Source organism: Emydura macquarii, unplaced genomic scaffold (genome assembly GCF_026122565.2).
Source record: "Emydura macquarii macquarii isolate MOO-44397 ecotype Brisbane River unplaced genomic scaffold, CSIRO-AGI_Emac_v2 contig_2422, whole genome shotgun sequence".
In the NCBI taxonomy this organism is placed as follows: domain Eukaryota; kingdom Metazoa; phylum Chordata; order Testudines; family Chelidae; genus Emydura; species Emydura macquarii.
This window is the reverse complement of record NW_027132559.1, coordinates 23,445,217-23,467,959: the sequence shown is the minus strand read 5'-3', so window position 1 is coordinate 23,467,959 and position 22,743 is coordinate 23,445,217. Positions and strand designations below refer to the sequence as shown.

General features: G+C 41.5%; 1 protein-coding gene and 1 long non-coding RNA gene across 4 annotated transcripts in view; one reads left to right on the top strand and one right to left on the bottom strand.

Moving 5' to 3' along the window:
• The window catches only part of BZW2 (basic leucine zipper and W2 domains 2), a 78,945-nt gene that overhangs the window by 41,520 nt on the left and 14,682 nt on the right, over nucleotides 1-22,743 (top strand). The window contains exons 8-12 of one of the 3 annotated variants that reach the window (XM_067562110.1): nucleotides 7,922-8,031; nucleotides 9,986-10,156; nucleotides 10,752-10,898; nucleotides 14,645-14,783; nucleotides 18,475-18,613. In XM_067562110.1, the coding sequence (XP_067418211.1) occupies nucleotides 7,922-8,031; nucleotides 9,986-10,156; nucleotides 10,752-10,898; nucleotides 14,645-14,783; nucleotides 18,475-18,542 (635 nt within the window). In that variant the 3' untranslated portion in view covers nucleotides 18,543-18,613. Of the gene's footprint in view, nucleotides 1-7,921; nucleotides 8,032-9,985; nucleotides 10,157-10,751; nucleotides 10,899-14,644; nucleotides 14,784-18,447; nucleotides 18,614-22,743 lie in introns of those variants that run through there. The other 2 variants (XM_067562108.1, XM_067562107.1) reach the window with 2 other exon arrangements.
• LOC137162361 (uncharacterized) overlaps nucleotides 12,071-22,743 on the bottom strand; it is a 37,367-nt gene continuing 26,694 nt past the window's right edge. Inside the window, exon 3 of the long non-coding RNA XR_010922353.1 lies at nucleotides 12,071-12,247. This is a non-coding gene — a long non-coding RNA (uncharacterized lncRNA). The remainder of the gene's footprint in view (nucleotides 12,248-22,743) is intronic.

Genomic DNA, 22,743 nt, shown 5'->3' with positions numbered 1-22,743 from the left:
TATCATTTTCCAGAGGTGCAAAGACTTTAAGGTTTATAATTCATCTACACAAGAGAGAGGCATGCCTTTTTGATGCCATGATTAATGTTCTATCAATTATTAATCCAAAGCAAATATTTTTTTTAATACAAAAGTTAACAAAAAATACAAGTTAATCCTTGGCTACTTCTGTATTGTGTTAAGTGAGTTTATAGCAGAGATTAATTTAATGCAGTTTGTGTGCCAGTTCAGAAATACTGAAATAAAAACAAAAATCAGTGACTCTAGAGCAAGAACATACCATTAATGAAGGGGAGAGGTTTATTTTTGGAGGGGTAGATGGCCCATACATTAGTCTCTGTCTCTCTGAGTCTTTGAACAATAGCTTACTCTTTTGAAAATGGCTTATTAAGTTTGTGCACTCCGTACTTTCTAATCTTGACCACTTCATTAGTTTGTGTCAAGCAGGAGTGCAAAAATATAACAGATGAACAATTCATCCCATGTGTAATAACTTTTCAAGCAAAGAGTATTCATTAATTTGTCACTGAAACTATTAAATTGTTTCAGTAAAATGTCTGTTATAAGTACATTAAGAAAAAAGTATCAAAGCCAGGGTCTAGCTTACAGCACATCTGAATCTGGTCCATAATGGGCAGTTTACATCTTTTAATTCATATAACTCCACTGCATGATGTTTGCATATACAGATTCCATAACAATAGGGAAAACATTTTGGGTCCATTCTTTTGGATCGAGACAACCAAGAACTTACCTACAATTATGTGTGGTTGTTTGGTTGGGGTTTTTGTACAAGTTCAGCTACAATGATGTCGCTACATTGTTGCAAACCCATAGCAACATACTTTTCAACCAAGGGACTGTGAAATGAGGGCAGTGATCCTCAGAATGAGAGAAAACACACCTTGAAATGAGGAACATGGTAGACCTCAATTTTTTTATTGAACGCACTGTTTTATTAATATATGATATAGGTACAAGCACACAAATAGCCTCGAACTTCTTATAATGAAACTACTTCATGTAGAAAGTCTGAGAGCTGCCCTGGGGGCATTTCCTTGCAAAGCATTGCTCTGCCATAATAACTTGGGCATTTCTTTTATTGCCCAAAAAAAAAAAAAAAAAAAAAAAAGGAAAAATCCACAAATTTCAGTTACAGGTATTTCTGTTCTGGACACCCTCATCACACTCCCAAACAAAATCAGAGTTCTGAATGCCCTGAAGCAACAGGGAGAAGGCTCTCATCAGCACTACCTTTCCTCCCTGCTCCCCTCATCAGGCACAACTTGTTGGTGCTGAGTTGCAGCAACCAGTTGTACTTCGCACTTGTGCGGAAAATTCATGCATTAGCTGGAGTAGAAGGACGCGGGGGGAGAAATCTTATTCTTTTTAAATCCCTTCACTGAAGTGTAAGCAACAAGTGCCACCTCCAGCTTCTGCTGCTTATGATCTCTTTCTGTTTGGGGTGCACTAGCTGTCACTCAGCGCAGTATATGTGCAATGCTAATTCTCCCCGAATGATCCTGCTGGGATGCCGTAAGCTTGGGTAAATTGGACACTGTTATCCCTGGGGATGCTGGGTGGAGATGCTAATAGTTAGTCCCTCTCCTCCCACACCAAAAAAAATCTGCTATACATATAAATTGGACACTGTTATCCCAGATGTGCATGTCTTGCACAAAGACACTGCTGATTATGAAAAGTGACTGGTAGTGATGCAGTTTCATGTAAAAGAGGTAAACTATACCATGGCAAGCTATTTATTCCATTCTCCTCCATTCACTCCCACACCAAGAAAGACCTAAAACTCTGATATTCAGAATGAAGACAAGCTTAATGTGTGTTTTTTCTCTCTGTCATCCAAAGGATTGGTACTGAAAATCAGAATATGCAAGACTATTTTAAAAATTACATGATTTTTTACATGAATGTTGCCATTTCTCTAGTTTCCCTCTCTGTGGAGGAATAAAATGCAGAATAAAGCCATGAATAACACGTTGTACCATAGTTCTGAATACAATTAATGTAATCACTCCCCAAATATGTGCAAAACAATTCTAAATATCTAGGCAATAAATTATGTATGTAGTGCCTTAGGCTATGTCTACACTGCCGTGGGTAGTCGACTTTGTTTAATTCGACTTTCAGCAGGCAATTTTTAGAAATCGCAGCAGAGTGTACACACTACAGTGTTTGGGCTGGTCTCTTGCGTTCACACTGACCAGCCTTAATTCGAATTAGAAAGCAGTGCAGTGTGGGTAGCTATCCCACAGTGCAACTAGCCACGGTGGCTGTTAGGACGAGTGTCTTCATCCCAGGATGCAGTGCTGCTTCCCCCCCCCCTCCCCCCTCCCCCCAAACAAACAGGAAAAGTTTTTTTGCACCGTTTTTTAACTCCCCGTGATCGCCACTGCTGCAGAGACATGGAGCCAGCTCAACTCTGCACTATAATTGTGAGTGTCACAAATACATCGCAGCGCATCGATTATTTTCAAAATAGAGCAAGAAGCTGAAGCAGAGACAACACCGATGCCACCGAGGCTGCCCTGCTAGAAGACATCGAGCAGAACAATTCCTGGTTTGTGCAGGCTGTAACGAGTCATCTGCAGTCTGTGGAGCGCTGATTCTGGTGCAGGGAAACAAGCACAGACTGGTGGGACCGCATCGTTATGCAGCTGTGGGATGATGATCAGTGGCTGCAAAACTTTTGTATGCGAAAGGCAACTTTCCTGGAATTGTGCTCGGAGCTGGCACCATCCCTGAAGCACATGAACACTTGCTTGAGACAAGCTATGATGATGGAGAAGAGAGTTGCCATCACTCTCTGGAAGCTGGCAGCCCCCGACTGTTACCACCCGGTTGGGAATCAATTCAGAGTCAGTAAATCTACAGTGGGCATAGCCATGAATCAAGTGTGCGGTGCCATAAATAGACTTCTGCTTTGAAGGCTAGTGACTTTGGGAAATATGCAGGACATAGTGGAGGGGTTTGCCACGATGGGCTTCCCAAACTGCGGGGGGCCATTGATGGGACGCACATCCCTATATTAGTGCCTGCACACCTAGCGACAGAGTACATAAACCGCAAGGGGTACTTTACCATGGTCCTGCAAGGGCTTGTGGATCACAGGGGTCGTTTCACAAACATCTGTGTGGGGTGGTCTGGGAAGGTGCATGACGCTATGCTAGGAGGCTGTGCTTAAAACACATGAAGCCATGATGCTGGCTACCTTGATTGCAGAGAAGAATCCTACCGTGGAGGGAGGAACAAGGCAGCCCTCCCCTGAAAAGTTTTTCTAGGGATAACAGATTACATACATTACATTTTCCATGAGATATCAACTGATGATAAATGTAGCATTCCTCATCACATAAAAAAACTGATTCCTGCGTAACCACCCAGTACAGTCGTCAAAATGCCCGAGATCCCCTTTGTGACTTTAAGTCGCCAGTGTAGACCAGGCCTTAGATGTAATTAAATATACTAGATCCCTCCACTGAGAAACAAAGTGATATCTTCCCTCTTCCCTATAACTCCTGCCCCTGAAAGTAGTTAAAGCACACAGATTGTTAAAACAAGAGGTTTTCAGACTTCTTGTGATGCGGGGGAAAGGCTGACATACTGCCTAATCTTCTCCAGATCTCAGAATCGCTGGCAGCAGTCTTTTTATAATCTCTTTTCTGCCTTCAGCCCAATATTCCCTTCCCTAACCCTGGCTTTGATTTTTCACATTGAGCCACCATGTGGAAGAAGAGCAAGGTTAAAAATTCAAACCCAACATCAACAATGCATGTGAATGCTGGAGGGGACAGAATTATACAGGGTTGAATGGAAGCCAACGTGAGGTGTATTGTAGGTGAATTGTGTACCTGCATGGGGCCTGGTCCATAGCCCATTGAAGTCCAGGCAGTCTTTCCTTTGACTTCGGTGGGCGGTGAATCGGGTCTGCAATGTGCAAAAATTGTCAGGATTCAGGTTCTCTCCTTCCCTATTTTAGGTACCTAAAATATGTTTCTGTATAGTCAGATGGGATTCTACACACATTTTAACATGCCATCCATGACTCTGCAAGATCTAGATTTCAGAATTTTATTTCCCAACATATGGTACTGTATAGGGTGGGAGGCTTCTGTTAGAAGTAGCTTAATCATGGTTTTGTTTTGCTTTGTGAATATTTTGTTGAACATGCAGAGCTGAGCAATATTTCATATTCTGGATCTAAAGATCTGGAAGTTAATTACGTTGTCAGTTTAACTGGTAGTTCTTTTCCGTTGATGTTCCCAGCAACTTTGTGTTTTTCCCTTGTTAAGGGGAAAACCCTTCTTTGAGTATGTGTCAATGTGGATCTCACTGTTTGTGTGCATGTGCCTCGTGTGTGACTGGATTTTGAATAGCAGTGTCTGTCAGGGCCACGTGTGTTCCCAGTGCTGCCTCATGCTCCTGGATGAGGGCATAAAAGGTGGAACAGCTGTGACCTCCCTCAGTTCCCTCTTACTGCCTGAGACAGTCAGCCTGAACCTGGTGAGCAATCCAGTCCAATTCACTACTGTTTTTCTAGATTCAAATGTGTCTTATTCAACAAAGAATACTCTTCCCGTCTATCTCGTCTTTTTGAACTGGTCATTCTCTCCATTTGTGTTCCCTCCCTGTCCAGAAAAAAAAAGTTAGCTATGTACAGTGTGGCAAGACTCCTCACCCAATCATCATGGCAGGCTCTAAACCCTCAGGGTTTAAACCCTGCCTGACTTGTGACAGACTCATACCCCTGAATGATGGACATAGTTGATGCCTATTCTGTGTGTGGGGAAGACACATTCCTGATAGGTGTTTGACATGCAAATCCTTCTCCTCAAGGACTCACAAGTTTAGGAAGATGCAGCTCAGCTGGCAGTACTTCCTGAGCAGATAATCCATGGCAATTCATGAATGGTCCCTGCAGATATTCCATCATTAGGGATCCCCCTTAATACTTGTTTGTCACCAGGGACAATGCCAAGTGTGAGAAATTTTGCTCCAGACAGGGCACAATTCTAGGATTATTGCCAGACACCTTCACCCCTGCAGTCTGAGAGGCTGCTCAATACCTTTCCTTGATTCCCCTGATGCCCCGGAGGATTTCCAAGATCAAAATCTCATTCTTGTAGCTTATATTGGCTGAGGCAGTTTTGGCTGATAGACCTATTACAGATGACCATTCAGTCCATGATCCAGATCTCCGACTGTTCAGATCTGATCTTTCAGCCCCATGGCCAGATCCATAGTCACTGCACTTGGCTGCTGGCTGACTGAGTACCATGGGCAGGGACTGATCCCTATAGTTCCAGGAAATTCTGATAGAGAAAAACCTCTACCAGGAAAAGGTTCTGAATAAGGGCAGTCCAACATTGTCTGGACCCTATCCAGTCCCCAGTACCAGTATGTCCTTGCACAGGAGCACAGAGAGGCAGAGGGCTCATATGTGACCCCCATGGACACTCTCCTATTAAAAATCTGAACTCGCATGCATGAGGCATGTGCGCACCTACAGTGGGATCCATAGTGATTGCATCACATTGAAGACCTAGAGCCACTCTAGGGTAAGTAACTGTTCTTTGAGTCTTCTTGTGCATTGTGATATTTCTTCTGCTTTGGAGACTTAATATTTTTCCAGATGCTTTTTCCCCCACATTTGTTTCTCTGTGAACGTGGCTTTCCCGTCATAACTCGTACATGTATTGTCAGTGTTGTACAGTTTTTTACAAAATTACTTTTTTAAATGAATCTGTGTTCACTGCAAGGTATTGCAACTGTTCAAAGCAGCTCTAAGTGGAACACTTTCTCATTTGCAGCATGCTAACCATCATTACGTTTGTTTTCTAAACGCTACAGAAAGAAAAGCCACAGAGGTAGCCTTGCTCTGCCATCACCCACAGCTTTCACAATGGGAACATATCTAGAAGAAAATCCAAACAAAAGCATTAATCTGTGTCTAGGGTAATGGCTTGTAGTGCTTTTAAATGACAGCCTGTTTTAGTTACAGGAACACGAGGCGTCTGAAGACACGCAAGTTAGGATTGTTTTGAACTTGAATTACAAATGCTAAATTTCAAATTAATGTTGAAGGATACTGTTTTATGCCATGTATAAATCCAGAGCAAAAAAACTGTCATTATGAATCTGTATTCTTAGGATTTAAACACTTTATTTATTCCTAGTGCTTTTGGTTCTTGGTATATATTTGCCAAGAACCTTCTTGTTTTTTCTGTTGTTTTTGCAGCAAGTCAGCCTTTTGCTATTGCACACTTTCGATCTGTTCCATGCAGTGAAGTGTCATGTGGTCCAACTAGCTGCTGGGAGGGATCAGACTTTCAGTAGAAAAGATGTGTTTAAAGCAAAATCCTGGTAATAGCTGTGCTAACAGACCTTGCTGTATGAAATGTCATTATGGTAACAAAGTGGAATGTTTTCCTCACATGAGTTTTCTAGAAAGTCATAACTACTATAAAGTATCATACAGTGAGTAGTATATACATAGACTGTGGATAGTGATTTTTAACTATAAATTAGCTGTATTGTCTTTTATACAATTTCAGTTATAGATTTGGAATGCATAATTAATTTTTTTAAACCTTTAATAGAGTGAGCAGTGGTTAAAAATGAGCTATTTTTGAAGACATATAGGCATGCATTGTTCTTTAATTCTTATGTTTGTCAAATACACTCTTTGTCACTGCTGAATAGTCAGAGGCTATGTAACTGCATTTTTGTGTTGTCAGTTTTAACCTGGAACTTGACTCACAAATATAAAAGTAAAATGTCTTCGGTCTGAACTTGAGAGGAGGTGTTCATCTGCCGTTCCATTTAGCATTCTTCTCAAGCTCATGCCCCACAGCCAACATTCCACTAAATAAGGTTGGAAAAACTGCCATAACAATTTCACTGCAAATCTTGAATGTTATTTCTTTCTCTTTGGGGATGCTCAGGGAATAATCTTTTCATCTGTAGCGAATCACAAACTATCTTCTGGAAAGAGCGAAAACGAGCATCTATAAATTGGCAAAGAACAACTAAATCATGCTCGCTTTCTACCTTGCTGTATCATATTTTCATTTTAAAACCAGATTTTGAGGTGAGGGAGAAGATGATGAATACTTGGGAGCAGATGGGGCAGCTGTAGTTTTATTTGTATTATGTTAGCATCTAGGAGCTGTAGTCATGGACCAGAACCTCACTGTGCTAGGCACTGTAAAAACACAGAACAAAAAAAGTAATTAAAGTTACCTGTAAAAAAAAAAAAAAAAAAAAAACCTATGCAATTTCAAAGAGAATGCACGCCTACTTTAAAGTATTATGTAAGTGTTTTGAATAACTACAATCCCATGGTGATTCTAGATACAGGAACACAGAAGAAAAGATAGTACATAGTAATTTCTTTTCTTTAAACTGAGCTAAACTATGTACAATGGAAGCAGTGTTGTTTGGTTTATCATAATAAAGCACTGACTGTGTAACTCTGGAGGGTTTTCATCAAGTTTCCTCCATTGTGTAATTTAATTTATTTCAAATTATTTAGACAGTTAAATATCCTTCTACTTAGACCGATTCCCTATCTAGCTCTGTCAGAATCCATTTATTCATTTTTAAAAAACCATTGACATGACCAATTCCAAGAAAAACAATTGGGGAAATCTAAATGGTCGAATGCAGATAGAAAAACAGCATTTTTGAAAGTACATGTGAACTTTGCAAAGTAATTCAGAAAAATAAGACTGCATTCAAAACAAAAATAATCTAAACACAAACTGTACATGCGTGCTATCTTTGACAAAGAATCCAGAGAACCCATAATTTTGCTTTCTACCCAGTTTGTTAAATCTCTTAAGCATCGCATTCAAAAAGTTGCTAAAGTGTGTGTTCTTGTTTACTTTATTTTCTTAAATAGGAATTGCAGCATCTTTTGCTGTAAAGCTTTTCAAAGCATGGATGGCAGAGAAAGATGCCAACTCAGTTACTTCCTCTTTAAGAAAAGCCAACTTAGACAAGCGATTGTTAGTAAGTACCATGTATTTTCTGGGAGTTTTTGATATTTATTTTAGGAAGAGGAGAATATAGAAGGCAGATGGTAGTTTGTCATAAATATGTTAATTCCCATTAATGCTCCCATTAAAAAATTGAAATATTTTGAATCTCAGCAATAATGTTAGAGCTACTGTCCCTGCACCATTGTTAAAGCATCAGGTCCGTAATTATTTTCCAATCCACTTTTTTTTTTCCAGAACATAAAGCCTTCTGGAAAACTGAAGAATATAGTTTTAAGAAGCTGGAGAATTAACTAGCTTTTATTTGTCATCGCCCATTGAAACTCTGATAACAGAGCATGAAGATAATCAATGTGTGTGTATTTGGGGCTTTATTTTATTTACATATTTTGGTAGTTGCACAAAATCAAGAATGAAGGTAGAGTGGTTTGTGAAATCACTACATGCTTGAGAATGAATTATAGCTCTATAATTTAAAATACAATTTGTGAAATAGTGTTGAGATATCATAATAAAGTGAATATAAAGACTAAGCCTTTTGGAAGACTCAGTATTTCTAACAAGATGACAGCAGAACCACTAGGAGCAGTGTGTGATCAGGCCACTAGCCTTATGGTTCAAGTATATTATTCTGGGATCATAGCAATAACCTGAAGTGTTGAGAATTGTGGGTTTCTGGGGAGAAATAATGGATTCTCTCTAGCTAATGTAATGTACAGGTCTCTTCTTGCATTTGTCTGAAGACTTAGATTCATATAAATCTGACTTTCTGCATAACACAGACCAGAGTTTCACCCAGTAATTCCTGCTTCTAGCCCAATGTGCGACTAAACTAGAGCATATCTTTCTATAAAGACATTGAATCTTGATTTTAAAAAGTCCAAGTGATGAAGAATTCACCATATCACTTGGAAATCTGTTCCAATAGCTAATTACCCTCATAGTTACAAAATAAAATAAATTTGTATATATTATTTCCAGTTTAAACATTGCTATCTTCAGCTATTAGCCACTGGAATTGCTAATATATGCTATTGTCTTCTAGATTAAAAGGCTTCAGTATCAGATGATACCTCTTGTGTAGGTACTTACAGACCAAGATTGAGTCCTCTCTTATTCGTATCTTCAATAAGTAAATAGAGTGAGCTCTTTTAGTGTGTCTGAATCATTCTTTCAGATGCCAGGAACTGGTGTGTAAATAACTGCCATCGAATCCCTGCCAAGCTGAGGTGCTAGTTGTAGTAGCACACTTGAAAGTTGTTGTCCATTTTTTCACAGTTTTTCTCATTATGCACAGGCTGCTGTTGCTGTGAATTATATGGGCTGAATGATGCCACCCCTGTGAATGAGTTTTTAATGATGTGCTGTCTGTTTAATGCCATAATTTTCTTTATTTATTGGATGAGTCTTAAAAATATTCCTATTAACCTTCAAGCAGTATATGGTAAACAACACATTGATCTGCTCTCTCAAAACGTAAATATGTAGGAATACTTTGTGGTCGTGGTAACTGATCGTAGCATGATGGATTTACTATCTACATTTGTGCTTACTACTACACAAGACTTCTGGAACTGGACGGAGAGTAGGAGGGAAGAGAGAGTTTCTTTTTCATTCTATAGAATGACTCTGATAATTTTTGTCTTGAATTGGTATCCTAAACTCAAGGTTTTTTCATGAATATGCATACAACATTAATTTGCAAATTACTTGTCTTTTCTTTGTATATAATCTGAAGAGTTGTTGTTTTCTCTCTCTAACCAACTATCTCTAAAGCAAGCCAATATAAAAATTAAATGTGGCTTTTCCACTGAAAATGCAAACATTAATTTCTTTTAAGTACATTACCAGTTGTGTTTCTTCGTCTTCAATATGAGGTCCCTATGTTAATTTTTAACCAGTTCTCCCTCCCAACCATAAGCATTCTTGTTACTGTATTTAACAGAGAAACATTCTCTGTCTTCTAGGAACTATTTCCAGCCAATCGGCAGAATGTGGAGCATTTTGCTAAGTACTTCACTGATGCAGGCCTAAAAGAGCTCTCAGATTTTCTCAGAGTCCAGCAGTCGCTAGGGACTCGTAAAGAACTTCAAAAAGAACTACAGGAACGTCTTTCTCAGGAATGCCCAATTAAAGAGGTAGGGAGAGGTTTTTTATTTGTATATTCATACTGTTGTTCAATTAGGCAAAGATTTAAATGAACAATGACTATAGGGAAATGTGTTTATACCCCATAGGCATCCTCTAGTCATCTTAGAATTATTTCATTTACTCCTTATTTAATTCTGCACAAAAGCATGATCACAGGGCTCTCTGTGCTGTCAATAATGGTGCTAGAATTGCTTTAGTGTCACATTGTACTTAAAGACTTGAAAAACGAACAAGTGTTACTCTGTAGGAAAATTTAGCGAAAAAATATTCTGTATATGATTGCAGTTAATTCCAGTTGTTTGTTCTCTTTCATAATCCATATTTTAGTGTATTTATAGTTTGGAATTTTATCTAACTGTACAAACTATTCTGGGAGGATACTTTGTAACCAGTAACACTGATTTGTTTTTAAGAAAACAAGGGACACATCTTCCTTTGAAATTACAAGAAACAGATACAAAAGAATACAATCTTTTTCTTCGTGAAACTTGAAAAGCACTGCAAACATTTCATGTGTCATCAGAATGGTTTCTATTTGATTGAAGATGTTGCTTGAGACACGAATGTCTTTTTTTCCTCCAGATAGTGCTTTATGTAAAAGAGGAAATGAAGAGAAATGATCTGCCAGAGCCTGCAGTGATTGGACTCCTGTGGACCTGTATAATGAATGCCGTTGAATGGAACAAGAAGGAAGAGCTGGTTGCAGAACAAGCCCTTAAACATCTAAAGGTGTGTATGTGTGTGCACATGTGCCAGGCTTGTAAACAAGTAGAAGATACTCCACAGATGTCAGTAAACTTTTTTTCACATTTAAATCTGGAAGACACACACAGGGAATACTGCCCTGTGCCTGCCATATGGTGACAAAGTCATTGCTTTTGACCAAAGTACTGAGAAACTACAGTGAACTCATAAGGTTACAAAAACCTTAGCATGTGGCTGAAAAGTATTCAAGGGCATTTAAAAAACCAAAAAACAAAATTATGGCTAGTACTACGCACCTGAATTCAGAACTGTAGAGTAAATATCAGGCACTTGATTTGGAGAGGCGGGCATAGTTCCACTGAAGAGTTCTGGGGAACTTGTAAATGCTGAGGGTGGGGCTATGCTTGCTCACCACAGTCTTTTAAGACAAGCATATTTTGAGTAGTGATTGGGAAATTGCTGAACTTCCAGCTTCCTGTATGACAACGTGGATCTGTGCCTTGCACACAATACCTCACTCACCCCCGCAGATCTCTAATGTCGTCTACAACTGCTGTCCCTTCTTCCTCGGTTCTGTCTCTCCCCTCCCCCGTTGCTGTTCAGCATGCAAAAAGCACATGGCAGTTTGGGATCCTGCATCCCACGTAGGTTCTGCACCTTGTATGCTGGTCATAGAGCCCTCTCCATCTGTGGGACCAGATGGGGAGGAAAACTCAGCCCAGCTCTCTTCCAGCAGGAAGATGCATTTTGGAGTTCCAACTGTGACTTTGATTACCACTCTGTGGGTGATGACTGGTTGAATCTCTTCGTTCATAGTTGTAGCAGTGTATCTATGAGTTCAGGTTTTGTTCTGTGTTTTTAACCTGGGGTATAGTATATAATAATGTAGCTCATCTGTGTTAAGGGACAACTTTCAGAATATTAACACTGGAAAGAGAAATGGTCAGTTTAGACAAGTTGTTTTTCTGTACATTGTGATGTACAAATATTGTTGTCTTGTAACTCGGTCCTGCAAAATTTACTCTCATAAGAAGTCCTTATGTGAGTAGTCCAATTGAGACCATGGGGACCTCATGCCTGTGTAAAGGTTGCAGGCTTGGCCTGTTGATATGTTCATTGACCACTGCTCCACCCAGAACAGCACATTGTCTGTCCATGCTAGAAGAAAGAAGGCCATGGATGTGGTTTAATTAGGCTGCAACTTTATTCACTTAAAATATCTGGGAGTAACCAGCAACAAATTGTACAGTGCAGGAAGGAGGAGGGTCGGCTCCCCACTGATCCAAATGTAGGTGCCCAACCTCCTTTTCTCAACTCCATTAAGGCGGCGGCTCTCAACTGTGGGTCCATGAGCCGTTTCAGGCAGGCATTCTCTGAAATTGCACAAAATCATTAAAACTTCTGTCAGAGGGCCCTACACTTTCATGGTGCTACTGAGCTCCATACTGCCCTGAAAGCCCTCATAAGGCCAGGATCCAGAGTGCTACTGACAGCTGTTTTGGTTCCTTGTTGGCCCTTGTGCCAGGTCCCAAAATTTGTTCATCTGAAATGGAGGCAATGCATCAGCAATGCCATTATCAATCCCTGGTACGTGCTTTCAAAAAAACATATGTTAAGATTTAAACTCTATAATCCAAATGCCTTTACCAGCCTCATAACCCTGGGTGATCTGGAGGACTAGCAATTGATAACATGTACCACTGCCAAGATGTCACTTCCAAAAGGTACTCTTTTGTTTGCAAACTTTGTTCCCCAAATAGTTACTGCTACCGAAATGGGAAAGAATTCCAGGAATGTTAAATCCTGTACTATACCTTTTTGTATCCAACCTGAGGGAGCCATTTCTGGGCACACCACCTGCTTTGGTAAAATACTTCAAAACCTATTCCTCCCAATGCTTTTCTTCAAAATCAAAACCAACCAACCAAACAGAAAACCCCACAGCACACCATTAAATTGATTCAGAAACTGTTCCCAAACCCCCAAATCCTCCTTCATCTTTTTATTAACCCTTCTAAAATGGCCAGCCTGTGCTGTTGCCAAATTGGCAGCTTACTGTCTGGTGCAAAATGCCTGCACTGGGGCCACTACTAGGCATACAAAGTTAAGGTGCCCAATAACAGATTGTAGTTCCCACAGTGTAACCTTCTTCGCCAATCTTGTTTTGATAAGCAATCCCAGAAGTAATCCCAGATTATCCTGTGGAAATCTAGATATATGCAGCCCAGTGCTATAGTCCTAAACTGCAGCATTTCCCCATCCCTGTGCTGCTTTCTAACTCTGCCCCCTTACTGCAGGGGGCAAGGCATCGTGTGGAGCCGGAAAGCCATTCCAGCCCACATATCTAATTCAGTGCCCAGATAAAGCAACTTCATAGAGGGCTCCTCTGTTGTGGTGTTGGTTTGTTTTTTTTTAAATCAGTCAAAGGTACCCCCAGCCTATGAGCCAGGGCCTGGAATGTGGCCAGTAGGCTGGTTATAAACTCAGAAATCTGTCCTACGTGCAAACAAGTAGTCATCCAAATGCTGTACCACCTGGTGTAAACCAGCCAGCCTAATTCTGGTAAAAAAGGGTCCTGGGTTGTATGGGGTACAGATACTCCATTCCTCTTGCCACACCCACACTTCTGGTCAGCAGGAAGGGCCATCCAATGCCTTTTCCTGACCTGGCCCCAACTGCTTCCTGCCTTTACTGTCCATCCCTGCAAACCTTCCCCCTTTTTCCCAGCTAGCCGGACAAAGACCCACTCATATGAAGGTTGCAGTGGGTACATATGCCAACTGCTACTAACTTGCACTTACATATTAGCCCCATCTTTGCTGTAGCCTTTCAACACCTGAAAGGAGACAATCCTTGGCCTTAGGTACCACTGGAGTTGTTTTGCCCAACTACATGAGGCCATACCCAGATAGTTACCTATTACAAATGGGATATGCCAGGTAATTTTTGTATGACTAAATTTAGATAACTTGAAGTTATAAAACATGGAAGCAACATTTTCAAAACTCAGTTATGAGCCTAAGTGCAACAGGACTTAGGCTCCTAATAAGTCACTTTTGAAGATGGGACTAAAGAGCTGAAGTAATTTAGATGTTTTGAAAATTTCATCACAAACCTGTGTCCTGTTGAATTATTGAGCCTATCAGTCATTGGATAAAAAAGAATGTGAATGGAGCACTGACAGGATCAAGGTCTCCCTCTATAAACAAAGAATTTGGCCTATATTTTTAAAATAAACTTCTTAGTATTTATGTAGCAGGAGGATACCATCGATCTCTGGACAGCATTGGAGTCTCATTGACATTATTGAATAGAGACACGTAGCATGTATTGTTACATCTCAACATCTGTATCCGATTAAACAAAGGCTGGACAATTTGAAGGGCAAAGAGGGAAGGATCTCAATACCACACTTCCGGTTTGGCACTGTTGTTGCCAAAGTGATGATAACCGCATTGTTGATAAATATTTGAGTATACTGAGAGAGAGAGAGTGAATATTTTACTTGCTAATATTAGCTAAATTCTAGCAATTTTGTACTTGTAGTTGCTTGGTGGGGGAGGTTCTATCAACACACATAAAAATTGGAAAAAAGAACCTTATCGGCAATAAAAAATTTTGTGTCAATGTAGCAATCACACCTTTCTCTCTGTGATTGTTTTTCAAAAATGAAATTTACACGGAGTTAAATTATAGTAATGGTGTCTTGTGATGTTTCACTTCCAGTACTTTATATAAAAATAATTTGCCTTTTTCCCCGCCTCTTTCAGCAATATGCACCCCTGCTGGCTGTGTTCAGCACCCAAGGCCAGTCAGAGCTCATTCTTCTCCAGAAGGTTCAGGAATACTGTTATGACAACATCCACTTTATGAAAGCCTTTCAGAAGATAGTGGTACTCTTTTACAAAGGTATATATATGTCCATATCCAGCTTAGTATGGTGTACAGTGAATGTTGTGTCCTGTGCCTAGTGGAACATACTATACTTAAGATATTGAGTAAGTTTGGCATGTGTTTACATTCAGAAGCGGGACTCTAGGGTCTGCTGAGACCACTTAAACCAGCCAGTGATAGAATTACTCCTGTGTAAGGAGATTCACCACTGGCATAGAGATGGAGGAGGTAGCATGGTCACTTCTTACACCAGTCACCCCTTTACCCAGGACGTGGGGGGAGGGGAGTTGTATGCATTTTGCGTTTTGAAGGGGATATGATAGAGCTAAATTCTGCTATACCTGATCTTCTGTTGGCATAAAGCATCTTACACCAGGAGTGTAACTTAAAACAACTTCCTCCTGCTCTAACCTATACTGGTGCTTGGTGGCCCTGAAATCATGGAGTCACAGTTATGATCCCTGCAAGCTACCTCACGTGTGGGGGAAGGGGTGGGCCATAGGAAGGGTTGATCAAAGTCATCTTGAAAAGAACAGCGATCAAGGTTTGTTTTTTTGCTTCTATAAGGGCATTATTCTGTTCCCTCTGAAGTCCCTGGTATATCTTGCCTGGACTTTAATGGAAGCAGCAGGATCAGGCCATAGCTAGGCACTGTCAGACCCTTAGAGAAGCCATTATTTCCAGGATTTCACTTTTATAGTACAGGTGGCTTCTTAGCAAGTTTATTCAGATCAGGTTGTCATAGAGACTGATAGTCTTGCACTGCATGTGATAGGTGGGTGATAAGCAGTTTGTTCTGACATTCTTGTTATAAATAGTTGAAGGGGAACAATCAGTGTGAATAGAAATGCTCAGTATAGATTTTTTTCAAAAACACACATACCTGATGATTAAAGTATTCATGTAGGTTTTCAGAAAGCAGAAATAAGTGAGGCAACAATATATATCCCAATCCTTATTATGTCTAGTTAAGCTGACCCCAGAAGCTTAAAAAAAAAAAGAAAAAAGAAAAAAGAAAATGTGACTTTTTGAGAGAAATTAAGATTTAACAGGACACAAGCATTCTAATTTGATTTTCTTTCGTGCATCCTCATTAGATTGTGTTCCATCCTTAGTTCATTCTCTATGTGCTGGATGAGCATTGCAGTTTTTCTGTGTGTAGTTTGTTTAAGTTAAGTGCCACCATGGTGTAAGGGATGGATTTGAACAAGTAACAATGGGCTGGTCTACACTACACAATTAGGTTGACATAAGGCAGTTTACGTCAATCTAATTATGTCAGTGTCTACAATACAGCCTTCTTCCTGCCCTTGTAAGTGTCCTACTACACCAACATAATATCTCCACCTCCATGAGAGGCCTAAGGCTTCAGTCAGTGTAGTTAGGGCAACACGGTGTCTGTAGACACTGCATCCCTTACATTAGCAGTTGGCTGTCTTGTCAATTTCGTGCCAGGAGGTATGAAATTGACAAGAAGTCCGGGCACCTAGAGCCCAGCTGGACCCTGCTCCCGGCTGGGAGCTGGCGAGGAGAATATGCATTTCATTGTGAATGCCAACATCTGCTTGTGTGGGCCAGTCCATGGCTTCCTGCAAAGAATGAATTCCCTGGGTTTTACTTCTCTAAGGCTAGCCATATGCCCTACTTAATATTTGAGCCTGGCTTGGCTATTTTAGATACTTGGGCCATCCCTGTTACATGGTCAGACTGTCACCATCTTCATTTCAGTGGTGGAACTTGCACTCACCCTACCATTGCTACAAAGAGGGTATTTCATCAGTCTTGGAGATTTGTGAAGTCTATGTATCTCTGTAGTTTCACTGGTGATGAGACATGTGTGCAATCACTTACTCGTTACCAAGAGCTGTGGTGGTGGGGAGAGAACAGCAGCTCCTCTTTCCTCTCACTGAAGGACTGATTATCTTGGGCCCACAGGCCACTGTGGTTTAGTTGTGATCTCCAGGAAATAAAATGGATGGGCCGTGAATTGGAGAGATTTCCAAATACCCGATAATCTTTTCTTGTATGATGAATTTACACAGCATATGAATAGCTATGAATGGCATTAAGAAATGCAAGCAACTATCTAGCAGAACTCTCTTGTGTAGTGCACAGTGTGACACTCTGGACTCTCTTACCCTGTGTAACGTTATTCATTTCAAGGGAGATTTTCCAAGGTGCAAATAGCAGTTGGTCAATGGGAGTTAGGCACCTAATTGCTATTGGTGCTTTTGGAGATGTCCTTCTTGGACTACTCCCATGTGCATACCTAACTTCTAAATTCTAATCCTAATGTTGTTATATTTCCCCACTCTTCTGGCATAAAATAGCCCTCATAAGCCTGAATTGCTTTCTCAGATAGAACCTGGAATTCTCCCTTAATGTATCAGCAAAAATAGATTATCTGAATGTAAACTGGAAAATCTGAGAGTCTATGTTCTTACTCTGAAATCTGTCCCTTTCATAATACACAGATATAGGGCCAGATTTTTTCATGCAGTGTATTAGCCTTTTGGCATAATCTGACCTTTTAACCAGTTCAACCAACCCAGAGAGGATCATCCCAGTGTAAAGGCAATCCTCCAGTTATTTAGAGATGACCTAGGGGCTCATACATTATTACCCCTCCCTGCTGGTGGTGTAGCATGGAAAAGGGATATGAACAGGATATTCCTGTGCTATGCCAATCCCACTGTAAATTGGATCAACATTTAGTCCAGCCATCTGAACAGAACAGCATCAGGATCAGAGGAGTTTGAAGGTGAGCCTTAAGCAAGTTTTGAACAATGCCCCCGATCCATGCTGTGTTCATTTCAGCCACAGCTGGAGGGGCTAAACTTTCATTACTATTCAAGAGAGATTGCATATATAATCTATTTTGGTTGATATAATTGGAAACTGATCTTCAAATTTGGGTAACTTTTTATAAGGACCTCTGAATTGCTAATCCACTGTCAGTTTAGCAGTAAAAACATCAGCCATGTTCTTCCAACTTTTGAAAGTTTTAAAGCCAGAAATCAATAATAAAACAAGACCTTTTAAGAAGTTAGGTATTAGAGCTGTATTATAAGAAATGCTAGGTCATGTAAGGCCTTTAGGCCCTGGTCTAAATCCCATTGAATAGGGTAGGAGTTTTGCTATTGACTTCAACATAAGAAGGGTCAAGTCTCTTATCAGTGCAAAAGAACAAACATGTATGTTCTGTTCTGTGTATATATTTTATTTATATGTGAGTAGTATGGAAAAGAGTGCTCTTTAAACTCTTAAAAACACAATCAATCATAAACAGATTGCTCACTGACAATACAACCCTAACAGCAACAAGTATAACAAAAAATTAATAAACCTCTCTCTTCCCCCAGATCTTTACTGGACAGGTATGGTATGCAGCATGATTTAAGCTTTCAGTCAATTCTAAATGACCTAGAACATCTTCGTTTCTAGCTGACCTAAAAAGACTGAAGATAATTAATATTGGATTGCATATTATACCACATTCATTAACCACAGAATCTCCTCTATCTATACTAAATTCATCTCTAATTTAGAGACCCGGGGGTGAAATCTTGGCCACACTGTAGTCTATGGCCAAACTTCGGTTGACTTCAGTAGGGTCAGTATTTCACTCTTGAAAAACATGTTACTAACATGGAATAAAATCTTTTTTCCATTATTTAAGTTCCTGAAGCCTTTCCTGACCTTACAGAATCCCCTGAAGAGTTGGAGAGAATTGGGAGTTCCCATGGGAGATGTACCCTCACTTGCTGCAGCTGACTGAGGCCTTAAAGATGCTAATGATTTTATTCTGCTCTTGTCTCTATTGTGGAGTTTTTATAACAAACTGATTTGAACCACCTCCATGGACATACCACTTATTAATGCTCCACTTAAGGAGATCTTCAAGCTATAATTTACACACAATTGTTTTCCATGGGGTAAATTCCATTATCTCTACTCAATTATTCCAATTACCTTCCCTATGAAGTAGAAGGTGGCTTATGAATCTTTCACAGCAGCAAATCCACACACAAGAAATGTAAGCATTTTGCCACAATTAAACTGCGGGTAACATTTACTTGAACCAAAAAAAAAAAGAAAAAAGCACCATCTAAGACTGTCTGCTGTAGTTAACTCCTCTCAAGTTAGCCGAGCTCGAGTGAGAGCAGCCACACTGCAAAACAACAATTGAGCTACAGTATGATTGTGTTAACAGATGACGAGTTGTGGTAATTCAAGCTGTAGCCTGTAACCTCCCCCCCCCCCCCTTACGGACCCCTTAACTCAAGTTAAAAGCACCACCACACTCAAGTTAAGAGTTTTTGTGTGTGGACAGGACTTGAGTTAGGGGCAATACTTGAGTTATAATTCAAGTTAATTCTGCAGTGAAGACATGTTTATGAAGTGTGCCTGGGACCTCTCCCTCTCATGATTGAGTTAACATGTGGCTCATGTGGTGGGTGGCTGGAGTGGTAGTTAGCTGCACCAGCAGGGAAACTAGCACTGGATCTCCAGGGCTGATATCATCTGGTGCAGTGAACATAACACAGAACCATGCCAACCACAAAATTCAGCTGAAACATTACAGCATGTAAAAAGTAATTATCATCTTTCATGAGAAATAACTAAAATATACCCCCCCTCCATCCCCCGTGTTCCTATTGCTTCAGAGCAAGCTAGAGGTATCATTAACTACACCCTGTCCTGCCTGATTGCTTAACTGAACATCTCTGCACTGACAGGAGAATATCATCTCTTATGAACACTGGAGGCATGTTGAGAGGAAAGATGTGATTGTCATTTCTGTAGTTGAAGGTATTTTTTATTTCTTCTCTGGATGCATTTTCTGTCAGTGCAGGAACATTCACTTCATTTTAGTGCCAGAGAATCATATGTGGGCAAATCTCTTCTCCACCATCTTAGGGCCATTCTCATCTCTCAGGTGGGTAATGAGAATTTTTTGTTTTTAATTTTTTTGCTGTTCTGGGTTTAGACCTCTCTAATTTTTGTAATACTGGACCACTAGAAGGGCTCTAATGTTGTTGCAAATACACCATCCTCATAGCCCCAATTAAGGAAAGCACTTAAGCAAGTGCCTAACACATGGTGTACTGAATAGGGGCCAACAATTCAGTGATTTGCATTTGCACAATTTTCCATACCTATGACCCCATATTATAAAAATTTCAATCCCTTCCTCTCCATCTAGACAGAAAGAAATGGAGGATATGCGAGACAGCAAGGCCAGACAGCAGCAGGAAGGTCTTTTTTTTTTTTTTTTTTTTACAGGTTAATAATGAATTTATTCCACTCACAACTTCGCACTGGTTAAATAAGGTTAGAATTAAAAAAATAGGTATATATGAAAATTTGTTCTTCACCTATTTGCTCTTGTTCCGAAAAGGTGATTGATGACATAATACTGGTTCTGAACACTAACAGATGCCCCTTTAAAAAAAGGAGAAAGTGTGTTCACATCAAGGGCTGAAAAAACATTAACTGTAATATTTTTCAAAAAATTAAACTAAAGACTTTCAAGACAAGAAATAGCTGAGGCAAAACTCTCCAGCATCTATTTCCACACCAAGAGTCTGGACAGGTCAGTGTCTCTAGTCTAGGAGTACTTCTCATTTAGGGAACATGACAACTTTTAGGACTGGATGCTGGGGAAAATCCTGGCACTGCTGAAGTTGGCAGGGAATTCCCATTCCCACTCAACAGGGCCAGGATTTCCTCCTTTTTCACCAGTGAAGGGAGATATATAAGCCCCAGAATGGTCCAGGCCTTGTTCTCTGCAGACTGAGCAGGGGTTACCTACAGGTTAATTAGAAGCACTTGAAGTCAGTTAATGCCCAGCTAGAAAACCTCTGCTCCTGCCAGATGGGGGAAGAGGAAGGAGAGCAAGCAGTATTGTGGGAGAAATGTTGTGGTCAACCAGAGGAACCAGACCAGAGTCATGAAAAAGGTACAAGAGAACAGAGATGGGGAAATAGCCCAGGGGAAAGAAGTGCAGCTGCAAGCAGTGTCAGCAGCACCTAGCTATTATTCGTAGGGCCTCTGGGCTGGGGCCTGGAGTCGAGGGCAGGCCTGGGTCCCTTCCTCCTCCCCCTCACTGCACTATAGAGGCACCAACTGCCCGGAGACGGGCAACAGGTGATGCCCCAACCCATCACACGAGAGCGAAGTGTGGGACCCACCATAGCAGAGTGGGCAATTTGCCACGTGGTGTCGGGGATGGGATTTCCGTGCAGTAGCCTTAATCCAGCATGAGCCAAAACCATCCTGTCCTCAAGATGGATGATGTGGTGAAGGCATTAGTGCAAGTGACAGCAGCCCAACCGGAGGTTACCTGGGCCCAGGCGGCTGCCCAACAGGAGGCAATACGACTGCAGCAGGAGACCAATTGCTTGCTGATGAGTCAGGCTGCCCAGGACCGAGCTGTGCCGCAGGAGGTAGCGGGCTAGTTGAGGGCCCTGATTGAGCAAAGCTGCAGCCATCATGGGGCGCTGCACATGGGCCAGCAGCTGCCCTCAGAAAATGACACAGGAAGATGATGTGGAGGTGTACCTCCTGGCCTTCGAAAGGGCAGCCCTGTGGGAGGCCTGGACCCGAGATCAGTGGCTAGTATCCTCGCCCCATTCCTGTGTAGAGAGGTCCAGAAGGCCTATTACGACATGGCTACAGAAGCTGCTGCAGATCACCCCCATCTGAAGGCAGAGATCCTAGCCAGATCTGGGTTAATGACAGCAGTGCAAGCCCAGAGATACCATGAGTGGCGACATAGCAAGGACAAGGCACTATGGTCACAACTGTTTGACCCTATCCACCTGACCCGGAAGTGGCTGAGCCCCAAGGCCCTCAGCTCCAAGATGGAGCTCCTAGTGTTAGAGCGATACACAAGGGGATTACCACCGGCCGTCTGAGCCTGGGTGGGTCAAAATGACCCCTCCACCTATGATGAGGTGGTTGCCCTCATAAAGAGACAGCTAGCAGCCCATGAACTGTTCAAGATCCATGGAGAGAAGATATGGTGGACCTGGAAGCAAGCCCCCACCTAAGTTCCCAGACTGTAGTGAACTCCAGGAGAGCTGGGGCTGAGAGGAAGAACACTGAAGAATGGCCCGAGGCCAGGAAGGGGCCTGGGGACTTGTGAGAAAAGGCTGGGGGAGCAGACCAAATAGCCCAAGGCAGAAGGCAGCACCTGGTGCAAGGTATCGGTGTCACGAGTGTGGGGAATTGGGGCATATAGCAGCCCAGTGCCCCAAGAAGGAGAAGCCCCTGCAGTGCAATCTGGGGAATCACAGGGAGCAATGTAGCCTAATCGGCCTGGTAGGGGTTGCAACGACCCCACATGGAGACATGAGGCCAGTGAAAATGAATGGTAGCAAGACTGTAGCACTGGTGGATTCTGGGACTGCTGTCATCCTGGTCTGAGGGAACTTAGTGGGGCAAGACTAACTGACCTGGGTCAAACACACGGGGGTAACGCATCCATGGCACTGTACATTTCTACCCTTTGATTCCTGTATGGATTGAGATCCAGGGGAAAATTAGCAGGGTGACAGCCATGGTGGTCCCCAAACTTCCCTACCCCGTCCTAAGTGGTAGTGACTTCTCAGGGTTTGAGATCCTGTTCCCCCCAGTAGAGCCAGAGAAGAGTAGTAAACCCCAGACTGAGACCGACGCACCTGCAGATTGACTTGTACCAGTCATCGCTGAATTTGCCCCAGAATTGTTTTCAACCCCCGGAAAACTCCGGAAGTCTAGGTGTGAAAGGAGGGCAGATAAGAGATTAGGGACCAGGATTTTGACTATGAACCAGAAAGCTGCCCTAGTTGGTAGACAAACCTGTTTGGGAGACCAGGAGGTAGCTCAGGCCAGAGAGGACCCAGAGGAGGTTTCCAGCCCCAGTAAGAGCAACCTAAAGGATGGAGTTGAAGTCAATCCCCTAATGTTAGGTCAGATCGGTCCTGCCCAT